General features: G+C 46.7%; 1 protein-coding gene across 2 annotated transcripts in view; it reads left to right on the top strand.

Annotated features, from left to right (window-relative positions):
* The window catches only part of UBE2F (ubiquitin conjugating enzyme E2 F (putative)), a 1,010,525-nt gene that overhangs the window by 553,463 nt on the left and 429,190 nt on the right, over positions 1-27,872 (top strand). For both annotated transcript variants that reach the window (XM_069225615.1, XM_069225614.1), the window contains one exon: positions 8,562-8,619. In XM_069225615.1, the coding sequence (XP_069081716.1) occupies positions 8,562-8,619 (58 nt within the window). The remainder of the gene's footprint in view (positions 1-8,561; positions 8,620-27,872) is intronic.

Below are 27,872 nucleotides of genomic sequence, written 5' to 3'. Positions count from 1 at the left end.
TCTATCAGGAGATTTCCTACATAAACACTCGTTTCCGGGTGGGTGCGATGATTTTTTGATGCTACTAGGGATGCTGTCTGATTTCTTTAGGATTTTGCTGCTCATTTGCGATTTTGTCTATTTTTGATGTTGCCTATTTTGCATTGTTCTGTTACTGAGAGTCTATAATGTTATGCACTTTACAAACTCTGTATGGTACCTATTAAATTTTTGCAATAAATCCTTATCAATTTCTTCATTCCACCTTAGAACTCACTGAGTCTGTCCTTATTTTGAAAGTATTTTTCATATGCCAATTATCATCTTATATTGTGACACATTTCATCATTTTTGGGACCAAAAGGCCCCTTCCATGTAACACCTATCTCTGCTCAGAGGGCTGTAGCTATAACAATGTCTGGATCCCTGGTGGTGACTTTTGTTCTCATGGGCGAACACAGGTCATGCGTATGTGCAATGACATAGGCCTGTCTTATGGATTGTGGTCTTGCTGGACTGGGCGAGACACCCTAAAGGATACCCTCATAGTGGTGAAAGGCTACTGTCTTCAACATGAGTTAAGTAGCACAAGCGTGGGGATGGCAGTGTGGCATCTGAACCCCAGTAATTCACTGTACCCAATATCTAATCACTCCAAAATTTACCTCCGGCGGCTCAGTTCCTGCACTTTTGATCTAGATATGAGTACCCACCCTCTTTGACATGAGGCCAAACATATTAGCAGAATAAATTAAATAGTGTCTGGGAACAGTCTATAACTGAGTTCTAGATCGATGAAAAGTTTGTTTTATTACAAAACTCTCAAAATAGACATCACAGAAAATTACAAAATATAAGCCATAAAGTCTTCAATTCAGAGTACATATTCAGAAATCAATATTATTCTAATTCCCAGTAGGCAGTTAAGCGTAGGCGAAAAGGGTTGGGACCTTAAAGAAACAGAAATCATCAAAAAATGATCGCACAGAGTCCTAGGAGGAAAAAGAAAAGTCTCTAGCTCCACCCCCAAGACCAGGTGTTTCTTACATATTCTATGCATAAGTAATAAGCAAAGGCTGCAAATTCAACATAGCATGACTAGTGATAACACTTTAGACAAATCAGAATGATTATCATCACACAAACATTCATAACACTAACCGATTTCTAAGGTAGAGAAGATCTTCCATTGGCTTTGGTAACACAAAGAAAAAGTTTCATTTACAATACATGCACTGTAAGGAAAATAAGCAGTTGTGCCAGTGCTCTGTGCTCTGCCAAGACCGTGGGGAAAGAAGACTCGTAGGAGAACATTGATTGGGAGCATGCTGAGCAAAACATGATCAGCATCCATTGTAATAAAATGATGTCTCTGCTTTTAAACATGCAAAATTGTTTCAAGTTTAACTTCATTATTTTAGCAATTAAGTCTATATTCATTAGAAATCATTAGTATTCAAAAATAATTTGTCACCCAAAATTGTATATTTAGAAAGAGCTTCTACAGCAGAATACTGCGTAGGGATCTGTAGAAGTGAACACGCCTTTTACCCATGTAACTGGAGTGAAGCCAAAAGGCTCACACATGCAAAGTTCTGGTGCTGTGTGCTTAACTCACCCTTGTCCGACATCAAGTTAGCATGTAGCAATGTGCAGCACACTTGTGTTGTATGGATGTGCTGGGTGTATGTGTGCCTGTGAATGGTACGATAAATGGAATGAAATGGTTCTTCAATACACTTATTCAGGGAGAGGTCACTGGAAAGGGACCTGGGCACATCTCGGATGAGGCTGATAAGAGAATCATAAAAAGTAGGGCTGGGGTAATCTTTTGATGCACATATCAATGTGACTGACCTTCCTGTGTTAACCTCTAGTCACTCTTATGGCCTGTGTTGGAGGCTTTCGGATTTGGAGTTGCTGCTGTTGTGACTGACTGCTCTCTGGAGGAAGAGCATGGCGGAGGAGTGGGCACTTCAAAAGAAACAGATCTCCTACACAAACTTCAAAGACACAGACCCTAAATCACATATTGTGTCTGGAAATGACTTATAAGAAGGGAAGCTTGAGGCCCTCAAAATTGTCAATTGTCAAGCAGCCAGTCGGGCTGTAGATGGAGAAGCTCTGCAAGAATTCTGCCTGTGACCAGAGCCAAAGGCTAAGGCTGCCAGATGGATGAAGGGACATCACCTAGGGATATCCAAGACCACTTAGCCAGGAGCATCAGTGTCTGCCTGCTTGCTAAGACCAGTGTGCTTTGTGGGAAGAGGAGAACGCTCGACAGTGCAAGGTCCATAGGGGGGATCCTGGCGAGTGAACCCCATTAGCAACGGGTGAGACTGATAGTGCACTGATTAGGTTTTCACTCGTGCGCAGGTTCAAATCTGGGACCTCGTATGCTGCAGGGGCCGGTGTGAAGTTAGCCCATGTGCAGAAGAAAGTCTGTGAGCCCGTATGCCAGGTGGGGCTGCTGGGAAGATTACTTCTGTGCCGATTGGGTCATCGCTTCTTTCACAGCATAATGTTTGTGACCCTCCTATGCAGGGTGGGGCAATCAAAAATGACAAGGACTGTCTCTTAGTTCAAGTTGCCGTGAGGAGAGGCCACTTTGGTGACCTCTGTCGGCCCATACCCCAACTGAGGATCCGAACTGGAGCAACTCCCCCACCGCCCTCCAGTGGGAAGCATCAGAGGAACTTACTGTCTCACCAGAGAAAGCACGGTGTATCCCCTGTCATAGAGCCATGATAGCTGCTTACCAGTAGCAGCCGCTACTGCCCCATGTGCAGACATCAATTGCGCTATCCTTGTCAGAGTAGATCAGACTGATCCTACAGGGGGGAAGGAGGGTCCGGGGGAAATATTTCTCCTGTATACTGCTTTGTGCACTTAACCACTTTTGACATTTATCAGAGTCGGAGTAGTACTCCTGCAACTCTGACTACTAATGGCCCTAACCTGAATGTCGCCTGTAGGGAATGGGGCATAACCACTACCGTTTGTGAGAAGGGAAGTCGGTGGGGCTAAGGGACCTGCCTATCGAACACTAGAGCCCTGACCTTGAGGTCTGTTTGTATTGATGTGCATGATGTATTTCACTTTTTGTTTGAATATAAATACACCTTTTGTCATAAAAGAAAGTACTTGACTGGACAATCATTTATTCCTGCTGTTGATCATATTTTGGGTTTTGAGCCTATGTTCAACCTCCTGTATCTACCTCTTCATCCACCCCTCCTCCCCTTCTTTTCACCCAGAAGCCTGGGACTGCTCAACCCATGCTACCTCTGAGAGTGAAGTGCTGAAGGGGATACCTGGCCCAGTTGCTGAGGACCATAATAGTTTGGACCCCGGGACATCCGGGATAAAAGACCTCAACCCCCACTGTTGGGCCCAGTCGCTCCTGCTTGCTTTGTGACCCTCCAAAGGTGAATCTGGCACTAATGAATTTGAGTTTTAACACTGTCCCCAATCCACCCGTCCGTAGGCGTGCTATTGTAATGTCTTTTGAGGTGTAAACTTTTAGGGGTACACATCACGCATACTAGAAAAGGGTCAGTTGAAGCATCATTCTAACATGCATAAAATTTAAGACCGTTCGTCCAGGTTTTTCTCTCAGTACAAATCTATGGAACCTTAAGTGAAAACTGAGCAGGTGGCACGATATTCTCCCTGAGGAAGAACAAGCATCCTTGAGGTGGAGATATCCTTCATGAATACAATAATGAGCTCACTCTTTCAGAATCATCACCTTAGTTGTCTAGACTTAAATCAAGATTGTGCTTTGCAAAAATGTGCAAATATATAACATTGCTTCTTGGTCTTCTAGTACTGCCATGAAAAATATATTGCTGCACTGCTTGGCATATATATAAAACAATAATCATATATATATTTTCCTGGGAGGTTGGAAATTGTTAAAAACGCTACATTCTGTTCTAGCCCATAACTGAAGCACTAAATCTTTTAAAATAATCATAGAAAAAAATCAGTTGTTTCGCCCCCATTTTGCAGGTGGTAGTTGAGAGGATAATTAGCAAAAGTAAATTTTAATTCTCACAGCCTTTATGCCTAATTTTATCCTGTGACCTGTAAAAATAGAAGATAAGCTTAACACAGAGAAATTCAGCTGTTGGCTTCTACCACTACATTTATGTCATTAGTCTAAGTTACCACTGAAGTGTGATCAGTTAGTGTTGAAAAACACTTGCAATAGTTCAATTTAAGTGATTAAGTCGGGCTTCATTCGAGCTGCACTGTACATGGTACAACATCCATTAATAAGAAGCTACTGGAGATAACTGCATCTGCCCTCTAGTACAATGGTTATTAACCTTAACTTCTGTGAACCCCCACTTACTCATTACTGGAATCCGGGAACCCTTGCTGAATAGATGTTGGAATCCTGGGACCCCCACTGAGTCATTACTGGAATCTAGAGTCCCCGGTCAAAACAACTTCAGTACTGTGAACCACAAAACAATATATAAATTATTAAATATTTAATTCACAAACAAATATAGAAAAGAATCACAATTTTCATTTTGAGGGGGAGTTTTGAGCTTTTTTAACTTCAAGTAAGGGAAACCATTGTCCTTACTATATTCTGTTTGATGCACTTGCTCTGTCCCACGAATCAATCCGAGGATACTAACTTCATTTTTAGCCTCCAATTTCAAATTACTTCTCATTTACAGAAGTTTTTAAAATGTAACTTTTATCTTTGCTTCTTAATTTAAATACTTTTAGGAGTCTGTTAATATTATTTAATTTTCTAAATCATCGTGGATCCCAGCAGTAGGCTTGGCGGACCCAGAGTTGTCCCTTGATCAGAGATTAAGAGCTAGCAATCTAGTAGATTCAATTTTCTCATGAGTAAACACCTCCACCCATGATAAATGTATTTGGATTGTGCTTCCTCTAAACGCTGTGGGTCCTGCACTTCTGTACTGTCCTCAGTTTGTTTGTCACACTGTTCCCTTCCCTGCAATTGTAGTATCTTATAGCATAGTGGCTGAAGATGGCACATAAGTAATTAATACTTAGGTTTCCCTTTATGAGTTTGGCGGATGGAAAACTCCGTCTGCTAGACTCGCGACAGGGTGGCTGCCGCCTATGGGGCGACCTCCCCGTCGGAGCTATTATGGGTTTCCTGCTAGGTCAGTGGACGGATGTAGGAAAGTACCATATTGCCTGGCATGTTACCCCCATTTTCCACTGTATGTATGTTGTTTTAACCCTTGCGTCACTGGGATCCTGCCTGGCAGGACTCCAGTGCTCATAGTATGTGCCCTGTATGTGTTCCCTGTGTGGTGCCTAACTGTATCATTGAGGCTCTGCGAACCAGAACCTCAGTGTTTATGCTCTCTCTGCTTTCTAAATTTGTCACTGCAGGCTAGTGACTAAATTTACCATTTCTCATTGGCACACTGGTACACCCATATAATTCCCTTGTATATGGTACTTAGGTACCCAGGGTATTGGGGTTCCAGGAGATCCCTACGGGGTGCAGCATTTCTTTTGCCACCCACAGGGAGCTCAGACAATTCTTACACAGGCCTGCCACTGCAGCCTGAGTGAAATAACGTCCATGTTATTTCACAGCCATTTTTCACTGCACATAAGTAACTTATAAGTCACCTATATGTCTAACCCTCATTTAGTGAAAGTTGGGTGTCAGGTTACTTAGTGTGTGGGCACCCTGGCACTAGCCAAGGTGCCCCCACATCATTCAGGGCAAATTCCCCGAACTTTGTGAGTGCGGGGACACCATTACAAGCGTGCACTATACATAGGTCACTACCTATGTATAGCTTCACAATGATAACTCCGAACATGGCCATGTAACATGTCTAAGATCATGGAATTGTCCCCCCAATACCATTCTGGTATTGGGGGGACAATTCCATGATCCCCCGGGTCTCTAGCACAGAACCCGGGTACTGCCAAACTGCCTTTCCAGGGTTTCCACTGCAGCTGCTGCCAACCCCTCAGACAGGATTCTGCCCTCCTGGGGTCTGGGCAGCCCCAGCCCAGGAAGGCAGAATAAAGGATTTCCTCTGAGAGAGGGTGTTAAACCCTCTCCCTTTGGAAATAGGTGTGAAGGGCTGGGGAGGAGTAGCCTCCCCCTGCCTCTGGAAATGCTTTGATGGGCACAGATGGTGCCCATCTCTGCATAAGCCAGTCTACACCGGTTCAGGGATCCCCCAGCCCTGCTCTGGCGCGAAACTGGACAAAGGAAAGGGGAGTGACCACTCCCCTAACCTGCACCTCCCAGGGGAGGTGCACAGAGCTCCTCCAGTGTGTCCCAGACCTCTGCCATCTTGGATTCAGAGGTGTTGGGGGCACACTGGACTGCTCTGAGTGGCCAGTGCCAGCAGGTGACGTCAGAGACCCCCTCTGATAGGCTCTTACTTCTCTTGGTAGCCAATCCTCCTTTCTTGGTAGCCAAACCTCCTTTTCTGGCTATTTAGGGTCTCTTCTCTGGGGTATTCTTCAGATAACGAATGCAAGAGCTCACCAGAGTTCCTCTGCACTTCCCTCTTCGACTTCTGCCAAGGATCGACCGCTGACTGCTCCAGGACGCCTGCAAAACCGCAACAAAGTAGCAAGCCGACTACCAGCAACATTGTAGCACCTCATCCTGCCGGCTTTCTCGACTGTTTCCTGGTGGTGCATGCTCTGGGGGCTGTCTGCCTTCACCCGGCACTGGAAGCCAAGAAGAAATCTCCTGTGGGTCGATGGAATCTTCCCCCAGCTAATGCAGGCACCAAAAGACTGCATCACCGGTCCTCTGGGTCCCCTCTCGTCCTGACGAGTGTGGTCCCTGGAACACAGGAGCTATATCCAAGTGACCCTCACAGTCCAGTGATCCTTCAGTCCAAGTTTGGTGGAGGCAAGTCCTTGCCTCCCCCACACTGGACTGCAAACCTGTGTACTGCGTGATTTGCAGCTGCTCCGGCTTCTATGCACTTCTCCAAGGATTCCTTCATGCACATCCTAGCCTGGGTCCCCAGCACTCAGTCCTGCAGTGCTCAACCCTCTGAGTTGGACTCCGACGTCGTGGGACCCTCCTTTGTGACTCTGAACCAGCTCTGGTTCACAAATCTTCCAAGAGCCTGCTCCGGTACTTCTGCGGGTGCTGCCTGCTTCTGTGGGGGCTGTCTGAGTTGCTGAGCGCCCCCTCTGTCTCCTCCTCCAAGGGGCGACATCCTGGTCCTTCCTGGTCCCCAGCAGCACCCAAAAACCTCTACCGCGACCCTTGCAGCTAGCAAGGCTTGTTTACGGTATTTCTGCGTGGAAACACTTCTACAACCTCCAGCACACCGTGGGATATCTTCCATCCAAAGGAGAAGTTCCTAGCTCTCTTCGTTGTTGCAGAATTCTAAGGTTCTTCCATCTGGAGGCAGACTTCTTGCACCTTCATCCGGGGTTTCCTGGGCTCCTGCCCCTCCTGGACACTATCGCTACTCTTGGACTTGGTCCCTTTGCCTTGCAGGTCCTCAGGTCCAGGAATCCGTCTTCAGTGCTTTGCTGGTGCTTGTGTTTCTTGCAGAATCCCCCTATCACGACTATTGTGTCCTATTGGGGCAGTAGGGGTATTTTACTCCTACTTTTCAGGGTCTTGGGGTGGGGTATTTTGGACACCCTAACTGTTTTCTTACAGTCCCAGCGACCCTCTACAAGCTCCCATAGGTCTGGGGTCCATTCGTGATTCGCATTCCACTTTTGGAGTATATGATTTGTTGCCCCTAGACCTATGTTCACCTATTGTAATTCTACACTGTTTGCATTACTTTTCTTACTATTACTTACCTGTTTTGGGTTTGTGTACATATGACTTGTGTATATTACTTACCTTCTAACTGAGGGTACTCACTGAGATACTTCTGGCATATTGTCATAAAAATAAAGTACCTTTATTTTTAGTAACTCTGAGTATTGTGTTTTCTTATGATATTGTGCTATATGATATAAGTGGTATAGTAGGAGCTTTGCATGTCTCCTAGTTCAGCCTATGCTGCTTTGCCATAGCTACCTTCTATCAGCCTAAGCTGCTAGAATCACCTCTATTCTACTAATAAGGGATAACTGGACCTGGCACAGGATGTAAGTACCACAAGGTACCCCACTATAAGCCAGGCCAGCCTCCTACAACGGACAACTAAGTTTCAGCCTGCTGGTCTAGCAGGAAACAGGCTACAGCATTGTCTCTGGCTCGTAATCGAGCTGGCAGCAGGGCAGTCCCCTGCAGGGTTCACCATCACCCTTGTAATGTTTACTGTCTGCCAAGTGCATGGGCAGTGCATGGCCCCCCTGTGGCCCCCTGCGCCTGTCCTCTGCCAGCCTTTTCATGGCAGTCCTACTCGTAATCCCGTAATCCCCAGGGCAACAGCACTGCTATTGTGGATTAAGATCTACGCCACCACCAGAAAGCTGGAAGCCAGGGTTGTTATGTGGCGGTCGGACCGCCGCTCTCATAATCCTTAGTGCTACTGGGACTACCGATTCACCATAAGAATTTGGACATTGGCATAGTGATGCAAGCACAATGTTAACACAGGTTGACTTGTCTTTTCCAGCTTGCTGCGGGAACATTCGATCGATGGCACTGGCTGGGCTCCAACTAGGACATTAAAGGTACTGTGGTTTCATGTACATTTGGAGCATATTATTTTACAGTTGTTAATTTGTCTTACCTTTTACTTAATCAGTAGGGTATTCTGACATTCTCAGATTAGCTCGAAACTTGCTTTCTCTGGCATATCTGGGATTTTGTGGCCTGTAGAAGCAATGAGGATGTTGATTTGTCATGCCAGAGATTAAGAATGTCTGTGAAAATGTACCTTTTTATAAGGTATTCAGGAAGTGCAATTAGAGTGTCGCTCTCAGATGCCATTACTTATTTCATCTATGTCTTCAAGCTGAGCTTTGATGCATGGCAAATATTGGTCCTCATGGTACGTTTCCATCTGCCTCTGAACCTTTAGAGAAAGGCTGTGTTTGCTGTCTGAAAACAGTAGTGTGACGAGGTTATCTATGATTGGTTATACAAATGTTTTGGGCAGAAATTTTCCTCATGTTGAATTTTTGTGCAATTTCATTGTAGTACAATGCCAAAGGGCTTCTTTTTTTAGCAAAATATGGTCGAACCTTGCCAATCATTTGACCCAATTTGCGGCATCTGCCTTTTCAGTGTCATTGATAATTTCCTTGACTGTGATTGTTCCTTCCATTTTAAACTATTTTTATTTCAGGCTTAGTATTTGTGGATTGGCCTACAGTGGAAGACTCTGAGGATGTTGAATAGAGTTTAAGCTTTCTGCAGGCATTGACTTAAAACATTGCCTACGTGTCCCCATTGAATGTGTGTAGCTACACTATTGTGTGTATCTTCTGTGAGGTTTTGCAGTACCCCAGTGCCACCACAATGGCTCCAGCTGTTCTGTGCATTTCATTCCAGCAGTTTTTTTCCTACATCTTAGCAGCAGTTGTTCACATCTCTCAACTGTGTTTTCCACTGCCACTTTACCTTTGGCGATGATCGTTTATCTCATGTGTTGTATGTAATCCCCATTGAGGTCTGTATCTTTCCAGTGATTAAATTATAGAACACCAATGGCATTGACTACATTCTGCCATAGCATAATTTATAAACCTCTAATTGTATGGTCCTTATTAAGCCTGTGAATGTGTATCCTTCCCATGATATTTTCTCTACCCATTCACTGATGATAATTTGCCTTCCATTCACATTCCTTTCCTGGCATCATTCATATCATATGAAGGTATGGTCTGGATCCTTGTAGTGTCATACATATCCCTCTTTTGAAGTTGTCACTAGCCTCCTATTAATGTTGGCTGTCCCTCTCCCTCAGTTTCCCTTAGGTCACGTTGCTTGTATGCTTGTGAACCTGCAGTTGATGTGCTCCATACGTCTTTAATGCTGTGGTTTGTATCTTTTCGGGATTCTGTATGTCATCTTGTCTGTATCTTGCTAATGATTTTGCATACCCCTCGAGTGCAGTATTTGCATGCATTTTGAGACACAGCTTTGTATCACTCTATTGGCATCAATGAACCTCTTCACACTTCGGTGTCTTTTAGAGATGGCCATCTAATTTTGATAATTTGTAAAAATTATTTCTGATGGATACAACTACCTGTGGATTCCTCACTCATTGAATTTTCCCCATGCGCCAGCATCCGACGGAAATTTTCTCCTAGCTTCTGCACGTTGACGAGGACGTCACAATTGCCCGGCTCCCACGCGACGCCGTCTGACGTCATACAGGCAATAAGAGGTCCTCGCCGGCGTGCTGACGTCAGTTCCCTTTTTTCCGTGCCTTCGAGCGACGGTTATTCTTCGAGGGAGCAACTGTTTCTGCTGCGTAGTTACAGTTACTGTTTCTATCAAGATGTCACAGCGAAAGTCGGTCTTTAAGCCTTGTAGAGAGTGCGGAGGCAAGATGTCGGTGACAGACCCACATGTGGATTGCTTGTGGTGTCTGAGCTCCGACCATGAAGTGGAGAAATGGGAATCCTGTCAACGCATGAATCCTAAGGCGTTGAAGGAACGGGAGGCTAAGCTGTTTTTAGCGAAGTCCAAAAAGAAGGAAAAGCGGCATCGGCGCAGATCGTCATCTCCGAAATCTCATCTACGTCACCGTGACTCCCGGCGCCTTCGTGATTCTCGACGCCGTTCGAGTAGAGAGCGTTCACGCTCGTGGTCGCCTTCGGTTCGGCACCGTAAGACATGGGAGGTTAGTCCCACCATCACTCCTCATCCGCAGACGCCTCCCACTTCTCCTCCGTCTGTCTTTGATGTCGTACCTCAACAGGATCCTGAGTTTTCACCTACGTCAGAGATGCCTGGGCCGGCGCCGTTATCACCTCGGGCGCAGGCTCCACAATATCCATCATTCCCGGCACCAGGTGCTGATAGTTCCGCATTTCTTAATGCGATGTTTGCCATTTTTCAACAGATGGCTCCAGGTGGTGGTCCGGCTGGTCCTTCGTGGCCATTGGCTTTTAATATGGGTGCTCCGGCTCCTTTACGACCGGCACCTTTCATGCCCTTCCTTCCAATGGGAGGTGCTGGCTCGGCGCCGGTTCCTTTGGCGTCGCCTACAAGACCTGTGACTCCAGTGAGGACTGCTTTCCTGGCGCCGGAGGGTTCTTCACCATCTCGTCCTCTGCCTCAGTCGGTGCCGAAAAAGCCCACGGCGCCGATGGATCCGGCGTCGGATGGATCAGAGGATCGGCGTCAGACGAGGTCATCGACGTCGCCGGACGCCTTGTCGACGCCAAGGATCGAGGCCAGGCTTCATTCTAGGAGGCTAGCTCTTCGCCTCCTTGAGGAGCAGGAGTATAACAGGCAGGCCTTGGAGGAGGGTGAGATTGAGGAGCCTCTGACAGATCTTCATGGTTTGGACACAGCTAGTGGCTTGGATACTTCCCCGGAGTGGGATTTGACATCTCCTGGGGAATATACAGAGGAGGCTGCTTCTTTCCACTCTGTTTTAAGGAAGGCAGCTGACATTTTTTGTGCCTTCCCCTCCCAGTGGCTGAGGCAAAACCCAACATTTTGACGGAAGTACTACATCCGGCCTCGGCTATTGCAGAACCTCTTTTGCCTTTTAATGAGGCTCTCCTTGATCCAATTATGGAGATTTGTAAAAAGCTAGTCACATCTACGGTTGTAAACAGGACAGTAGCGCGCAGATATTGTGTGGCTCCTGCGGATCCAGGTTTTTTGTCGAGGCACCAGACTCCAGAAAGCTTGGTTGTGCAAGCTTCATGTTCCTCGCGTACTGCTCCAGGTTCCTTTCCAGGTGTGCCTTCGGACAGAGACTCTAAAAAGATGGACCAGTCTTCAAAAAAGACTTTCTCTTCGTGTAGTATGGCCCTTAAGTCCACGAATGCCACATGTATCTTGGGCAGATACATCTACGCCCTTATGGAGGAGGTTAAGTCATCTCATTCCGGATTACCTCAGGAGGTGTTGGGCCTTGTGTCGGATGCTCAAGCTGCGGCGACCCAAGTAATCCAGTCAGGGCTGGACACAACTGATTCTGTGGCCAGGGCTATGGGCACCACTGTCGCTACAAGAAGACAGGCCTGGCTTCGTTCTTCAGGTTTTTCACCATATGTTCAGTCGGCCCTGCTTGATCTACCCTTTGATGGGGATAAACTTTTTGGGTCCAAGGCGGACTCTGCCCTTGAAGGGTTTAAAGAACGTAGAGCCACAGCAAAATCTTTGGGCTTACAGGCCTCCTCTGTTTCTTCACGATTGTTCAGAAGGTTTAGGGGGTTTGGTCGTGGCTCCTCCTTTTGGGGCAGGTTTCAACAGCAAGCCATCACTGCCCTCCCCTATAGAACGTACAGGGGGAGGGGTGGGGTTCGAACCAGAGGGGCCACCCAGCAGCACTCTGCCTCTTCCTCTGGAGGGGTGCAGCACGGAAAGCAGCCTTAGTCATCCACCAATTCCTTTGCATACTACTCCTGTAGGGGGGAGGTTAATGTACTTTCTCCACATGTGGGAGGCAATAACATTGGACTCCTGGGTCACCAGTATTGTGGGGAAAGGCTATGCCCTTCCCTTTCAGGAGTTTCCACCCCCCATCCCACCCCGTCCATCCTTCTGTTCGGAAGAACATCTCTTGTTGCTAGAACAGGAGGTTCTAGTCCTCCTTTCAAAGGGTGCAGTGGAGTTGGTTCCAGAGCAGGAGAGGGGTCAGGGTTGTTATTCAAGATATTTTCTGATCCCCAAGAAGGATGGTCGGTTGAGACCAATCCTGGACCTGAGGATTTTGAATTGGTTCCTCAAACAGGAAACGTTCAAGATGCTGACCCTAGCACAGGTGCTTTTGGCGTTGAACGAAGGAAATTCGATGGTGTCTGTCGACTTGCAGGATGCTTACTTTCATATCCCGATACTCAAGTCGCACAGGAAGTATCTCCGGTTTGTGTTGGGATCGCAACACTATCAGTTTGCAGTCCTTCCGTTTGGTCTTACTTCAGCACCTCGAGTCTTCACGAAGGTGATGGCGGTGGTTGCAGCAGAGCTCAGGAGGAAGGGGATAGCGTTATTTCCTTTCCTAGACGATTGGTTGATCAAGGCTAAGTCTCCGGAGCTCGTGCTGCGTCACCTGCAGTCGACAACCCAGTTGTTGTTCGATCTGGGCTTTTCGGTGAACGTGCCCAAATCTCACCTGGAGCCCTCTACGTCTCCTGTTCATAGGGGTGGTACTGGACACAACATTGAATCGTGCCTTCCCTCCGCCCCAGCGGATTCAGGACATTCAGGCGTTGGTTCCAATGTTTCAAAGTGGAGCGGTCATTCCAGTCCTCAAGGTCCTTCGTCTGCTCGGTCTGTTTGTTTCTTGCATTCTGTTGGTCACTCATGCACGCTGGCACATGAGGGCTCTTCAGTGGTGCCTCCGAAAGCAGTGGTCTCAACACAAAGGGGATCTCGAGGGATCGGTAAAGATTTCCAGAGACGCTGCAGCAGATCTTCGATGGTGGGCTGCGGACGGCAACCTTTCCCAAGGAAGGCTGTTCTCGCTGCCTCCTCCAGTGGCCAGTGATAACGGATGCTTCCACTCTAGGGTGGGGAGCTCATCTGGGGGACCTGGAGGTCAAAGGTCATTGGTCTCCAGTAGAACAGATGTTTCACATAAATCTGTTGGAATTGCGGGCGATACGTCTGGCTCTCAAGGCCTTCCTCCCTTCCCTTCCCGGTCAGTCAGTCCAGGTCCTGACGGACAACACTACCACGATGTGGTACATCAACAAGCAGAGAGGAGTAGGGTCGTACCTTCTCTGCAGAGAAGCTCTTCGGCTATGGTCCTGGGCAAGAGACCATCGGATTTGCTTGGTGGCAAACCATCTGGCCGGAGTCTTGAACGTGCGTACGGACAGTCTGTCGGCACTTCTCGACCGATCACGGGTGGCGTCTTCACCCAGATATAACCCTGTACATCTTCCGTATGTGGGGATTCCCTCTGGTAGATCTTTTTGCCACTCTGGAGAATGCTCACTGTCAGTTTCTGCAGCCTCCAGTGTCCGGTGCAAGGAACGTTGGGGGACACATTTCAGATGTCCTGGTACGGCCAGTTGCTTTACGCGTTTCCCCCCCATACCCTCGATTTCTCGGGTTCTGAGGAAAATTCGCCAAGACCGGGCCCAAGTCATCTTAATAGCTCCGGATTGGCCAAGATGGGTGTGGTATTTAGATCTTCTCCAACTCTCACTGTGCCCCCCGCTCCGTCTCCCTCACAGAGCAGACCTCCTCTCACAATCGCAGGGGCAGGTTTTACACCCCCACCTCCAGAGCCTGCACCTTCATGCCTGGAGATTGAACGGGGCAACTTGAGTTCCTTTTCTCTCCCACCCAAGGTGGTGGATGTTATTTTATCAACCAGGCGACACTCCACCAAATCTATCTATGCTAGCAGGTGGGCTAAATTTGTGAATTAGTGTGGGGAGAAGCAAATTTATCCTTTACGTGCCCACTTATCGGACATTTTGTCTTTTGCGTTATCCTTGGCACAGAGGGGTTGTGCAGTTGCGACAGTTAAGGGCTACTTGTCGGCTTTGTCAGCCTTTCTGTGTCTGCCCGACCAACCCTCTTTATTTAAATCCCCAATAGTTTTGAGGTTCATTAAGGGCCTGACTAATAGATATCCTCCCACTCCTTTCATTACGCCTCAGTGGGATTTGAACTTAGTTTTAACATTTCTTATGGGCTCACCGTTTGAGCCGATGCATTCTTGACCCTTAAGGCTATTGGTCCTAAAAACTGTTTTCCTTGTTGCCATTACTTCGGCTAGAAGGGTGAGTGAGCTACAGGGTCTTTCTGTTAAGCCCCCGTACACGTCCTTTTATGGGGATAAGGTGGTGTTGAGGACCAAGGCTGCTTTCTTGCCGAAGGTTGTTTCACCCTTCCATATGGGTCAGTCTATTACACTCTTTTTATCCTCCACCTCATCCTTCGAAAGAGGAAGAAAGACTGTATCGTCTGGACCCGAGAATAGCACTGAGCTTCTTTGTCGACGGGACGAGGGAGTTCAGATTGGAAGATCAACTCTTCATCGGGTACGTGGGAAAGAGGAAAGGAAAGGCAGTCAACAAGAGAACACTCTCCAGGTGGGTCATTCTTTGCATTAAGCTGTGTTACCCTTTGGCAAAGAAGGAACCCCCTGATGGAATAAGAGCTCATTCCACAAGAGCTAAGTCGGCCTCTTCGGCCCTAGCTAGAGGTGTTCCTGTGGTTGACATCTGCAAGGCCGCAACTTGGTCATCCCTCCACACTTTTGCGAAGCATTATTGCTTGGATTTTGAGGTGAGGAGGGATGAGCACGGTCGGTGCTGCAGGATTTCTTGGTCTGACTATTCAGGCACCCTCCACCGAGTGCAGTACTGCTTTGGGACTCAATTCAATGAGTGAGGAATCCACAGGTAGTTGTATCCATCAGAAGAACAAGTTACTTCCCTTCGGTAATGCCTTTTCTGGTGGATACACTAGCTACCTGTGGATTCCTCACGGTCCCACCCGCCTCCCCGTTGCCTGTCTGGTCTTACCAAGATTTCCTTGGGTGAGCACCTGTAAGTCGTTGATTTGTTTATACTGATGCAGATGGTATACATGCTTGTGTTTCTTTATATATATATATATATATTTATTATTGTATATTTGTATATTATTTTATGTGTATATATTTTTGTATATATGCATATTTCTACGAATGCTTTTCTAGTTAATTTAATTAAATATTATGGTATAAGATTTTATTTGATGTGTTCGTATCACATATGTTTTGTTGATATTTACCTGTTCGCCTCAAAGGCACGTAAAAATGTTGATAACTGACGTCAGCACGCCGGCGAGGACCTCTTATTGCCTGTATGACGTCAGATGGCGTCGCGTGGGAGCCGGGCAATTGTGACGTCCTCGTCGACGTGCAGAAGCTAGGAGAAAATTTCGTTCGGATGCTGGCGCATGGGGAAAATTCAATGAGTGAGGAATCCACAGGTAGCTAGTGTATCCACCAGAAAAGGCGTTACCGAAGGTAAGTAACTTGTTCTTCAATAGCATTCTGTATTTCACTACTGATATTTTTCATGTCCCTCGTAAACATTGTTTGTGATCCTGCACCACTGTCTTCCATACCTTTCCAATCTCCAGTGACATTGGCTGTATTCCTGCAGTAACACTGTTTGTATACTATGTCTGAAGTGACTGTTTCTATATCCCACCAGTGATGTTGCCCATATCCCAGCAGTAATGGTGCACACATTCCTTTAGTGGCCTCTGTACATCTCCTCTGCATTCACTATCATTCTAGTGATGGGGTGGCAATATGTGCTTTCAGGAAGATTTGCCTGTATACTTCTGTGGCATTCTCAGTACCACTCTGCTGACATTTTCGTTTTTTTTTTTTTCTTTCAGTAAAGTTGTCTGTATTCCACAAGTGATGTCCATTTTCATCTAGTGTCAATCCCAGTATATGCTGAGTAATGTGCAAAGTAGTTAATGACATTGCTTGTATCTCTTCAGTGATGTGGTCCATGACACATCGATGCCCTTGTCTGTATTCCTCCAGTAAGGTGGTGCATATGCCTTAAGTCTTGAAGCGTGTATCCATCCAGTGACATTGTCCTTATCGCGTTAGTTACATTGTACATTTTCCTCTGGTTTATTGACATTGTTTCCAGGCCAGAAAACTCATCTGATCTATTGTCAGAGTTGCCGTCACCTACGAGTGAGACAAAATTATTTTTTGTTTTCCTCCTGGCAATGTCATTTAAGCATTATCCTCTATTTAAAAGACATAGTCAAATCTATAGAAGTCTGTTTCAGACCTTCAGGTGCTGAAGGCAAGGTGTCCCTAAGCTGTATGGACAACCTATCTCAAAGTCCAAGCTGGTGTATTGAGATGCAGTAACATATGACAAAAGTGTTGAAGGAGGTGCAGAAGATCTGCATCATACCACTAGCTATTTTATCATCTTAATCAAGGCTGATCATGCTCTTTTAATGGAAGCACAAATGTAAGGAAATGCAGACTTTTTTGTAAGATCTTTTCTGCTCTGTTGGTGTTAACTGCTCCGCCAGTAAATATTTTTCTCCAGATGGAGTCTTAAGTATTTAAATCCTCTCTGGAGCTTGGGGGTAAGTTTTGGATTAAATAGCGTTATACATCCTTCATGACATTGACAACATAATGGAATATGGAATGACAAAATTAAAATAATGAAAAATAGCAGTGTAGGATACCATAAGGATAAAATGGTGTTTCATTCGCAAAGAAAAAGCAGAAGTGAGTGCTTGACGGAACTGGACAGTAGTCCCTCTGCAAAGCCACAGCCAATGCCGGAAGTCCATCTTCAGTTTTTAGTAAAAGGAAATGGAAAAGGGGTTGTAGAGACCCAGCTATATGCCATAGTAAGAACGGGTCCCATTGATATGACATGACAGTGAAAATAATGAAAAGGAAAAAGTTGATGGGACAAAAAGAAAACATTTGAAGGGAGAGGAGTGAGGTAAAGAAGAGTATATCTGCTATTCCTCATAAATACAAATGGGCTAGAAATTGAACCATACATGTGATTCATCTTCGTAGTTTTCATCATAAATAATCTCCAATTTGTCCTTCAAGCATTTTATGTACACAGCAAGCCACTAAACTCCTCAAAACCCTCCAAGCATGGTGGTACCGTCTGAGTGATCATTTTTTGTGCCTGCTAAACTTTAGGACATGTGGTGGTGGTCATGATGGCATCTTCCTGAAAATGGAAAATAAATGATTGTTTCTCCCAGTAGGCTGGACCAATTTCCTAAGTCCCTTGGAGCACCATAGAGAGCTCCTATTACTCTAGTTTCCAAATAATTGTGCCTTAATGAAGAGCCAGTTATGGATTATGTCTATGCCATGAGTTTGACCACTGTATCCTTCCACAAAACTATTTCCAGGAGTACAACGTCCTGCTTAAACTGGGCAGCAAAGAACCAAATGTCTTGACTTGGACTTTAGCAGATGTGCGCCATTTGCCAAAAAATGGCAAATGTTCAGTCCACCATAATCATATAGGGTAGAAACCAGACCCAGCCTTCAATCAATATGAGGTTAATAAATTGGAATTTCCTACGCTTGACAAACTCTAAATCTTTTCTAAGGTCTGCAATGTTCAGGGACATTGATAATACCACCACCTATGTAGTGAAAATGGGCATTCTCTTGAACACACATGGGGGAGGGAAATCACTTGATTTAAAATAAGAGTCTTAATATTCATTAATCTCATATTTGATAGAAAAATCATTTTTGAATCTTTTAGTGGCATAAAGCAGAAGTAACACCAACCAGTGTACTGTGTTATTAAGTATTGGATATTTCATAAATTCAAATGCTTGAGTCATCCCGCCGTCTAAGTGGGAGTCCCACGGTACATGAAAAGCAGTAAGCACCAAAACATTTTTCCTATAGGCTATAATGCTAATCCAGTGACTCATATAGCCTATCTTTGTCCTTTTGTGAAAGGACCCAAACCTGGCTCCTGGCCAATCAGGCACCAGAACCCTCTAGAATATTCTCCAGAGAGGCTCTTTCCCTCAGATTTTCTACCGCTTGTCATGTGAAGGGAGTCTCCCTGAGCTCTGCTCAGTTTTCTACTTCTGATAGGAAGATTTTTTCTCAGAAAGCTTTAGAAAATGTCGGATTCTTCCAGAAAAGGCCTTTTCCGCCCTTGTAAGACCTGTGGCAAGAAAAGGCTGCATGTGGATGATCCACATAAAGACTACTTATACTGCTTATATCCAGTACACCAGGTGAAAGACTGCAAGATATGCCGCACTTTCTCTGCGAAAAACCTTAGAGACAGAGAAGGTAGGCTGTTGACATGGTTACAGGCAAAATCCTGTACTTCAGGTGAGGAGAGTGAGTCAGAAAGGCCGCATAAAAGGTCCAGATCTGAGGACATGGGACAGGCTGAAAGATCCAAGAAACGTAAAAAAATGCATCATAAAGAAGGTGCTAAGGGCGTACAAGGCTCAATTTCATCTGAGCCATTCTCTCCTCGTCGAAAGAAGGAGTCATCACACTGTTCTCCTTCATCTGAGCCTTCCAGAAAGGTATCTATCAAACTTAAGTCACCGACGATGACACCACCGTCGACGACAGTGATGACGGTTTTCACATCTACCGTCTCCACCGCCTCGTCGACGAGACTGTCTGTCTACGACTACGTCGACGTCTGTGGTAAAAGCCCCTATTCCTTTAAGTTAGACCACCGTCGACGAAGGCTCATCCAGAAAAGACCTAGTCTCTGAAGGTAACGTCAACACCATTGTCGACGAGACAATCGTTGTTGAAGACATCGACGACGATACTACCGTTGCCTGCAACACCGTCGACGAGAGTACAGTCGGCGAAATCACCGTCTATGAAATTACCGTCGACAAGACAATCGTTGATGGAGAAATTGTCCACGACATCAGTTCCGTCGACGGGACCATCGGCGTCAACACCATCAACGATGCAAATGGTATCTATAAGCCAGGATGTTGTTCCTATTTCTTCTGCGTCTCCTGATCTTCATGCTACAGTTAAGATTACAGCAATGTCTAGGTCTACAATATGTCCACAGGATACTTCACCAAGTAAGGTAACAACCTTGCTGCCTAGTCATCTTCGGAACTAGGAAGAGTCAGATTAGGGCCCATTTGGTGATGCACACAGCCCATCCCAGTTGCATGTTAAGTATCAGGAGGATGATTAGTACGATCAATACCAGCCTTATTATTCTCATCAAGGGCGCTATTACGAACCTCTGCACCAGCCAAGAGACACTGTACAAATGCCTGCCTCCTTGATTCAGGACTTGCAGGATTACAAGAGGAGGTTCCCAACTGCAGCAGAGGAACTGCTGCCTCTTCCAACCTCTCCTGTTACACCAAGGAATGTTTCCACCTCCCGCAACTCCTAGACTCACTCCACAGTCTACATTAGCTGCCCCCCCTAGAGATGAGATTTCTACGGTTGGGGATGAAGGAGAAGGAGAGATTTCAGCACCAGAGCATCCTAGTGAGGAATGGAACAATTATCTAACCCCTTCTCCTTCATCACCTCCTCGTCCATCAGATTCTCCACCGGAGGATAGAGGTACGTTCCACAACTTGATGGATAGGGCGGCCACACGATTTCACTTGCCAACGTCGGTCTCACAGGCGGAATGCTTTCTCCATGACTTCAGGGAACAAGCAAGAAAGTCTGTGAGGGCTATTCCTATTATAGACTTCATTTGGAGTGAGTGTATCAAGACCATGCAGAACCCAGCAACTGTTGCACCAGTTCCCAGAAACGTAAAAAAATTATAAAGCGACACAAGACTCTCCGGTGTGTTTGACAGGGCATCCGAGACCAGGCTCCATCATCTCCCAAGCTGCCCAAAGGCGTTCTAAGAACCCGTCAACACCTATATCTACTTCTCCTGATAGGGAAGGAAGAAGACTGGATAATGTGTGCAAGAGATTTTCGTCCATGTCGGCCATAACTGTTCATGCAGCCAACTCCCTGGCGATTTTCGGTCACCATGATCGCCAGATGTGGTCGGATATGAATGCCTTCATAGATCTCATTCCTGAGAACAAGCAGTCGGAGGCACAAAGATCCTTCAGGAAGGAGAGCGTATGTCTGAGGAGATAATTGGCTGCGCTCTGGATATAGCCTCCACAGGTTTTCTCCAGCTGGCGGGAGCGGCTGTATTACGCCGCCAAGGTTGGTTAAAAGCGACTTCTTTCAGACTAGAGGTACAGTCCAGAATTCTAGACATGCCGTACGACGGAGAGTCTCTCTTTGGTAAACATGTAGACAACGCATTACAGGCCATCAAGGCTGACACGGACACTGCTCGGTCCCGGGGTACTTTGAAGTACCGAAAGCAGCCCTTTCGGGGAGCAGGAGGTAGGGGTTTTTCAACATTTCGAGGCTCCTACCATAGGCAGTAACAACAGCCTCAATATAGAACAGCCTATCAGCAGCAATATAGGCAACCATCCAGAGCTTCCTGCGTTAGACAGGGAGGAAGAAGAAAACAGAGTTCCCAAACAAGGGATCAGCCTCAAAAGCAATGATTCTTGTCCGGCACTGGCTACGCTTCCACAGTATTCACAGGGCCATCAGGTGGGCGTGAACATCTCTAATTACCTACAGAATTGGAAAACCATAACATCGGACAAATGGGTGCTGGATATGGTGGCTCGAGGTCATACGCTGGAATTTATACAAAAACCACCACACCATCCGCCGGGAAAATCCAAACCACTTCATCTTCACTTGCTACAGCAGGAGGTGTTCCTAATGCTCGCCAAAGGAGCGATAGAAGAGGTTCCGGTGCAGCACAGAGGGCACGGGTTCTATTCCCGGTTCTTTCTAATAAGGAAGAGGTCAGGGAAATGGAGGACAATCCTAGACCTCAGGAAGTTGAACAAGTTTCTAAGTAAGCAATCCTTTCGTATGATCACACTGTCGGATATCCTGCACCTTTTGACCTACCAAGGTCTGCCTAGAACTATTTCACAGCTTAGGTCTAATGGTAAACTTCCAGAAATCAGTCACTCTTCCCACACGCAGGATAGTCTTTTTAGGTGCAGAACTCAACACCATCGAGAGCAAAGCGTATCTCACACAGGCACGGCAACAGAAACTAACCAACATGGCTGTCAGAATCTCCAGAAGAAAGTCTGTTTCAGTACGAGTGTTGAAGTCGCTTATAGGCATGGTCTCATCATTCATCGTCCTAGTCCACCTGGCAAGGTTGAAAATGAGACCATTGCAAGAGGAGTTAAAGCTGCAATGGACCCACTTCCAAGGATCCTTCGAGGATTTAATAAATATTACACCGAGGATACCAACCATCTTTCTCAAGGGTTGACCTTTCTCACTCCAATGACGGACTTCATTATCACACCTGACGCTTCATTGGAGTGTTGGGGAGGTCATCTACAGGACATGCGCATTCAAGGGAGATGATCGGACGCACAAAGAAGAATGCACATAAATCTTTTGGAGTTAAAAGCTATTTTTCTCATACTCAAGGCGTTCCTTCCACGAATTGCAGGTTTGTCTGTGTCTGTGTTGGTCCTTACAGACAACACAACAAGCATGTTCTATATCAACAAGCAAGGAGGAACAAGATCTCTGTCCCTCTTAAGAGAAGCTCAATCTCTCTGGGACTCGCTCATGCTGCACAACATTTCCCCGAAAGTGGAGCACCTGCCAGGTGTCAACAACGTCCTGGCGGACTCTCTCTGCAGGACGGACGACAACTCCCACGAATGGGAACTCGACCAGAAGGAACTGGACAGCATCTTTGTATGCTGGGGACGGCTGACCCTGGATCTATTTGCCACCAATCAGAGCGCCAAATGTCTATTCTATGCCGGTCGATACCCACTCCTGGGGTCGTGGGGGAATGCTCTTTCAATGAGATGGTCCGGGATCTTTGCATACGCTTTTCCCCATCACATGAATTCCCAGGCTTCTGAGGAAGATGAAGTCGGAGGGTTGCAGGATCATACTCATAGCGCCCGAGTGGCCCAGACAGTATTTGTACACGGAGCTCCTGCTCCTGTCGGTGACCTCCCTGTAAGCACGACCTTCTCACGAAGAGTCAAGGTCAGATTCTTCATCCAGTTCCAGCATTTCTGCAATTGCACGCATGGCTCCTGAGTTCCAGGGTATGAACATTGATGAGGAATGCAGACTGATTTTGTCCAGGGCATGAGATGACAGTACAAATAGGACGTACAGACTCAAATGGAAGAGATTGTGTCTGGTGCCTGCACAACAATTTCCATCTGTTAAAGATTGGGCCGGAGCAAATTCTCTCATACCTTCTCACCCTTTCAAAGTCTGGGCTATGTCACACATCTGTTAAGATCCATTTGGCAGCTATAGCTTGGCGGATATGCCCTCACTTGGCTCATCCAGACTTTCAAACAGTTCATGAAGGGCCTGTTTCGTACGTTTCCTCCAGTGCGTCCACCCCCGCCAGAGTGGCACCTAAATATAATTATTTCTCAGCTAATGAAAGTCCTGTTCGAACCTATTCACAGAGCGGAGCTGAAATATATCACATGGAAGGTGCCAACTCTACTTGCTCTTAGAACCACAAGAAGAGTCAGCGAAATACAGGCCTTTACCACTAAGGAACCCTACCTAAACTTTTCAGACAACTTTGTTCTTCTTAGAACAAACCCGAGATACATTCCAAAGGTGCCCTCATCCTTTCCCGTGAACGAGCCAGTAATATTGAGAACGTTTTTCCAGAATCCGTCAACAATTGCAGAAAAGACTCTTCACTCATTAGACATTAAGAGATGCTTGAAATTTTACCTTTAGTGTACTAAGCAGCTTCGGAAGACAGATCAGCTGCTATTCTCGTATGCTCAAAGACCGCAAGGGACAGGAATCACTAAGGCTACCATAGCCCGATAGATTGTATCCACCATTCTGTTTTGCCACACAAAAGCGGGAAAACCATTGACTAAGCGCCAGAGAGCGCACTCCACAAGAGCAGTCTCCACATCAGCTGCTTTGTTTCAAGGGATTACTTTTGATAAGATATGTTGGGCTGCAACGTGGAACACTACACACTTTTGCGCAGCACTACTGTTTGGAATCGTCACAAAGAACTGATTCCCTTGTTGGACAGACTGTCCTACGTCATCTGTTTCATTAAGGTGAGATCTTTCCTTTAATGTGTAGACCTAACTCTATATGCAGTAGTCTATAATTGCTATGCGGTTTTGATAGATATGTTTGTTTTATACGAATAGAGTAAGATTGATAGATGTTATTTGATACTATATGCTAAAGGATTACAATGCTTTCCAGAATTCAGATTCAAGCATGGGAATTTATGAAAGATCCAATACTGGATACGAAAACAAATTACTTACCTGTAACTAGAGTTATCCAGTATTGTTATCTTTCATAAATTCACATGCAACCCACCTTGGTGCTGGTGCCTGATTGGCTGGGAGCCATGTTTGGGTCACAAAAGGACAAAGATCGGCCAAATGAGTCATTGGATTAGCATTATAGCTTATGGAGAAACATTTTTTGATGCTTATTGCTTTTCATGTACCGTGGGACTCCCACTTCGGGGATGATTCAAGCATGTGAATTTATGAAAGATACCAATACTGGTTAACTGTAGTTACAGGTAAGTAACTTGTTTTCTTCCATCCTAATGGCACCAGTTAAACCCTAGACTACTTTAATTTCCACTTTTGTTGCAAGTCTGTGGGCTGCACTTCTGATGGATACAACTACCTGTGGATTCCTCACCTTATGAATTCTCCCATGGGCCAGCATCTGATGGAAAATCTTCTTCCCAGCTCTCCACGTCGCTGAGGACGTCCCAATTGCACGGCTCCACGCAACTCCTCTGACGTCACCGTGCCAATAAGAGGTCCTCGTCTGCGTGCTGACGTCAGTTCCCTTTTTTCTGTGCCCTCAACGCGAACGGTTTTCTCCCAGCTCTCACTACTGTTGGAGGTTTTCCATCTTGTTACTAGTTACAATCCGGTTTCTACTTAGTGTCTCCTCCTAGGAAGTCGGGATTTAAGCCATGTCAAGAGTGCGGGGTCGCATGCTGGTTACTGACCCCCATGACGATTGCCTTTGGTGTCTGAGCTCAGAGCATGACGTCGAGGAGTGGGTTTCCTGCCAGAGCATGAATCCTAAAGCCCTGAAAGAGAGGGAGGCCAAACTCCTTTTTGGCCAAGGCAAAGAAGGGACATAAGAGTCATCACAGGTCCTCTTCCCATACTTTGTTAAAGAGAGACAAGAAACAACGTCGTCATGACTCTCGGTGTCGTTCGGCTTGGAGCTGTTCAAGGTTAAGGTCTCCATCTTGGCGGCGCCGTACGACGTGGGAGGTTAGTCCGACTGCCGCTCCACAACCTCAGAGCCCTCTGGCTGCTCCGGCGCCACCGGTCTTTGAGGTAGTGGCACCTCCAGAGAGTCCTCGATTTTCACCTGCTGCACATGATTCGGATGTTCAGTAAGCACAGGTGCAACATGGAGACCAGCAGTATCCTGCCGTCCTGACTCCGGGAGCGGATTTGGTGGCATTTTTAAATGCCATGTTCTCAATTTTTAATGCTATGGCCCCTGATGGTGCACCGGCTGGTCCCACGGGTACATTATCATTTTTGTTGGGCTCCCCGGCTCCTTACAAGTTGGTGCCGTTCATGCCCTTCTATCCGGGAGAGGGTGCCAGTTCGGCACCCATGACGTTGCCTTGAGGTCCTGCGGTTCCAATGAAGTCGCCTTCTAGGCCTATGGCGCCGATCTCATCGCCCCGTCAGTCGATGTCGATGATGGAGCCTCAAGTGTCCATGTCGCCGTTGGGATCCACTCCAGCGCCGGATCTGAATATTGAGTTAGACTGAAGCCTACCTTCTTCTCCTGTTCCACGCCTTACAGTTTTGAAGCAGGTGTCATCGACGTCAGCCAATTCTATGTCGACGCCGAGGTTAGAGACTAGGTTGATTTCACGTAGAAAGGCCTTGAGACTTTTGGAAGAGAAGAGTACCAACAGCAGTTGTTGGAAGGGAGATTGTGGAGCCCTTGGGAGAATATCAAGGGCTGGATTCAGCCAGTGGGCATGACACTTCTCCGGAATGGGACCTTTGTTCGCTGGGGGAGTTCACGGAGGAGGCGGCCTCCTTCCATACTGTGATTAGGAAAGCGGCGAATTTTGGGGGTCTTCCGTTGTAGAGATCAAAACTAACATTTTGATGGAGGTCCTGCACCCTTCTTCAACTTCGGCGGATCCATTGCTTCCGTTTAATGATGCTCTTACGGAGCCCATCTTAGAGCTGTGGAGGAAGCCTGTGTCGTCACCTGCTGTCAATAGGTCTGTGGCAAGGAGGTACAGAGTGGCGCCTGGAGATCGTGGGTTCTCATCAAAACATCCTACCCCGGAGAGTCTGGTTTTTCAGGCCTCTTGTTCCACACGGTCTGCACCAGGCTCCTTCCCTGTGATTCCGTCAGACAGGGAATCCAAAAGGATGGAGCAGTCGGCAAAGAAAACTTTCTCTTCTTGCAGCATGGCTCTCAAGGTTGCGAATGCTACCTGTATTCTAGGTAGATACGTCCACGCCCTGATGGATTCGGCTAGAGCTATGGTTCCTGACCTGCCGCAGGAGGTGCAGGGACAATTTGGTTTACTCCTGTTGGATGCTCAGGCTGCAGCAAAACAGATAATCCAGTCTGGCCTGGATTCTACAGACTCGGTGGCCAGGGCAGTGGGTACCTCTATTGCTACCAGGAGACACGCATGGTTGAGGTTCTCTGGTTTTTCCTCTGATGTGCAGACTGCTCTATTGGACTTGCCCTTTGATGGGCAAAAACTTTTTGGTGATAAAGCTGACTCTGCCCTAGAGCACTTTAAAGACAGTCTGGCCACGGCAAAGTCTTTGGGTCTGCAAGCCTCCTCTGCTACCCCTTTCGGAGGTTCAGGGGGTTTGGGCGTGGAACCGTTTACCGTGGGAGACCCCAGTCCATGTTCCAGCAGCCTTCCAGCCTCCCATATCGATCCTTTAGAGGGCAGGGGAGGGTTCGGACAAGATGGTCCACCCAGCAGCACCCTGCATCATCCTCTTCCTCTGGAGGGCAACAACAAGGGAAGCAGCCATAGTTTTCTCCCCATTTTCGACCACACTTCTCCTGTAGGGGGAAGATTACGTCTTTTTCTCTACGAGTGGGAGTTAATTACATCAGACTCCTGGGTTCTGAACATTGTGAGGAAAGGATATGCTCTCCCTTTTCCAGAGTTTCACCCCTCCCATCCCTCCCTGACCCTCATTTAGTTCAGAAGACATCCCCTGTTGTTGCAGTAGGAGGTTCAGACCCTGTTGTCTAAAGGTGCGGTGGAGTTGGTTCCGGAGCAGGAAAGGGGTCAGGGTTGTTATTCAAGATACTTCCTGATCCCCAAGAAAGACGGTCGTTTGAGACCAATCTTAGATCTGAGGATTTTGAATTGGTTCCTCAAACAGGAAAAATTCAAAATGCTGACTTATGGCGTTAAACAAAGAAGATTGGATGGGGTCTGTCAACTTGCAGGATGCTTACTTTCATATCCCTATACTCAAGTCGCACAGGAAGTATCTCCGGTTTGTGGTGGGGTCACAACACTACCAGTTTGCAGTCCTTCCGTTTGGTCTTACTTCAGCGCCTCGAGTCTTAACTAAGGTGATGGCAGTGGTAGCAGCAAGTCTTAGAAGGAAGGGGGGTATCTGTATTCCCTTACCTGGACGATTGGTTGATCAAAGCCAAGTCTCAAGAGCTTGTGTTGCGCCACTTGCAGATGACAACTCAGTTGTTGTTCAGTCTGGGTTTTACGATAAATGTACCAAAGTCTTACCTGGATCCCTCTCAGCGCCTCCTGTTCATAGGAGCAGTACTGGATACTATATCTAATCAGGCCTATCCTCCGCCTCAGCAGATTCAGGACATCAAGGAATTGATACCAATGTTTCAAAATGGAGTGGTTGTTCCAGTCCTCAAGGTCCTACGCCTGCTCGGCCTGTTCGCTTCTTGCATTCTGTTGGTCACTCATGCACTTTGGCACATGAGGGCTTCCCAGTGGTGCCTCCGCAAGCAGTGGTTTCAACACAAAGGGGATCTCGAGGAGTCGATAACGATCTCCAGAGACACTGCAGCAGATATACGATGGTGGGCTGTGGACGGCAACCTTTCTCAAGGAAGGTCATTTTCACTGCTGCCTCTGGTGGCCATGGTCATGACGGATGCTTCCACTCTAGGGTACAGAGCTCATCTTGGGGGGACCTAGAGATCAAGGGTTGTTGGTCTCCA

This window comes from Pleurodeles waltl, chromosome 3_1, assembly GCF_031143425.1.
Source record: "Pleurodeles waltl isolate 20211129_DDA chromosome 3_1, aPleWal1.hap1.20221129, whole genome shotgun sequence".
Classification (NCBI taxonomy): domain Eukaryota; kingdom Metazoa; phylum Chordata; class Amphibia; order Caudata; family Salamandridae; genus Pleurodeles; species Pleurodeles waltl.
The sequence above is the reverse complement of the archived record's forward strand: the minus strand, read 5'-3'. Positions and strand labels throughout refer to the sequence as shown.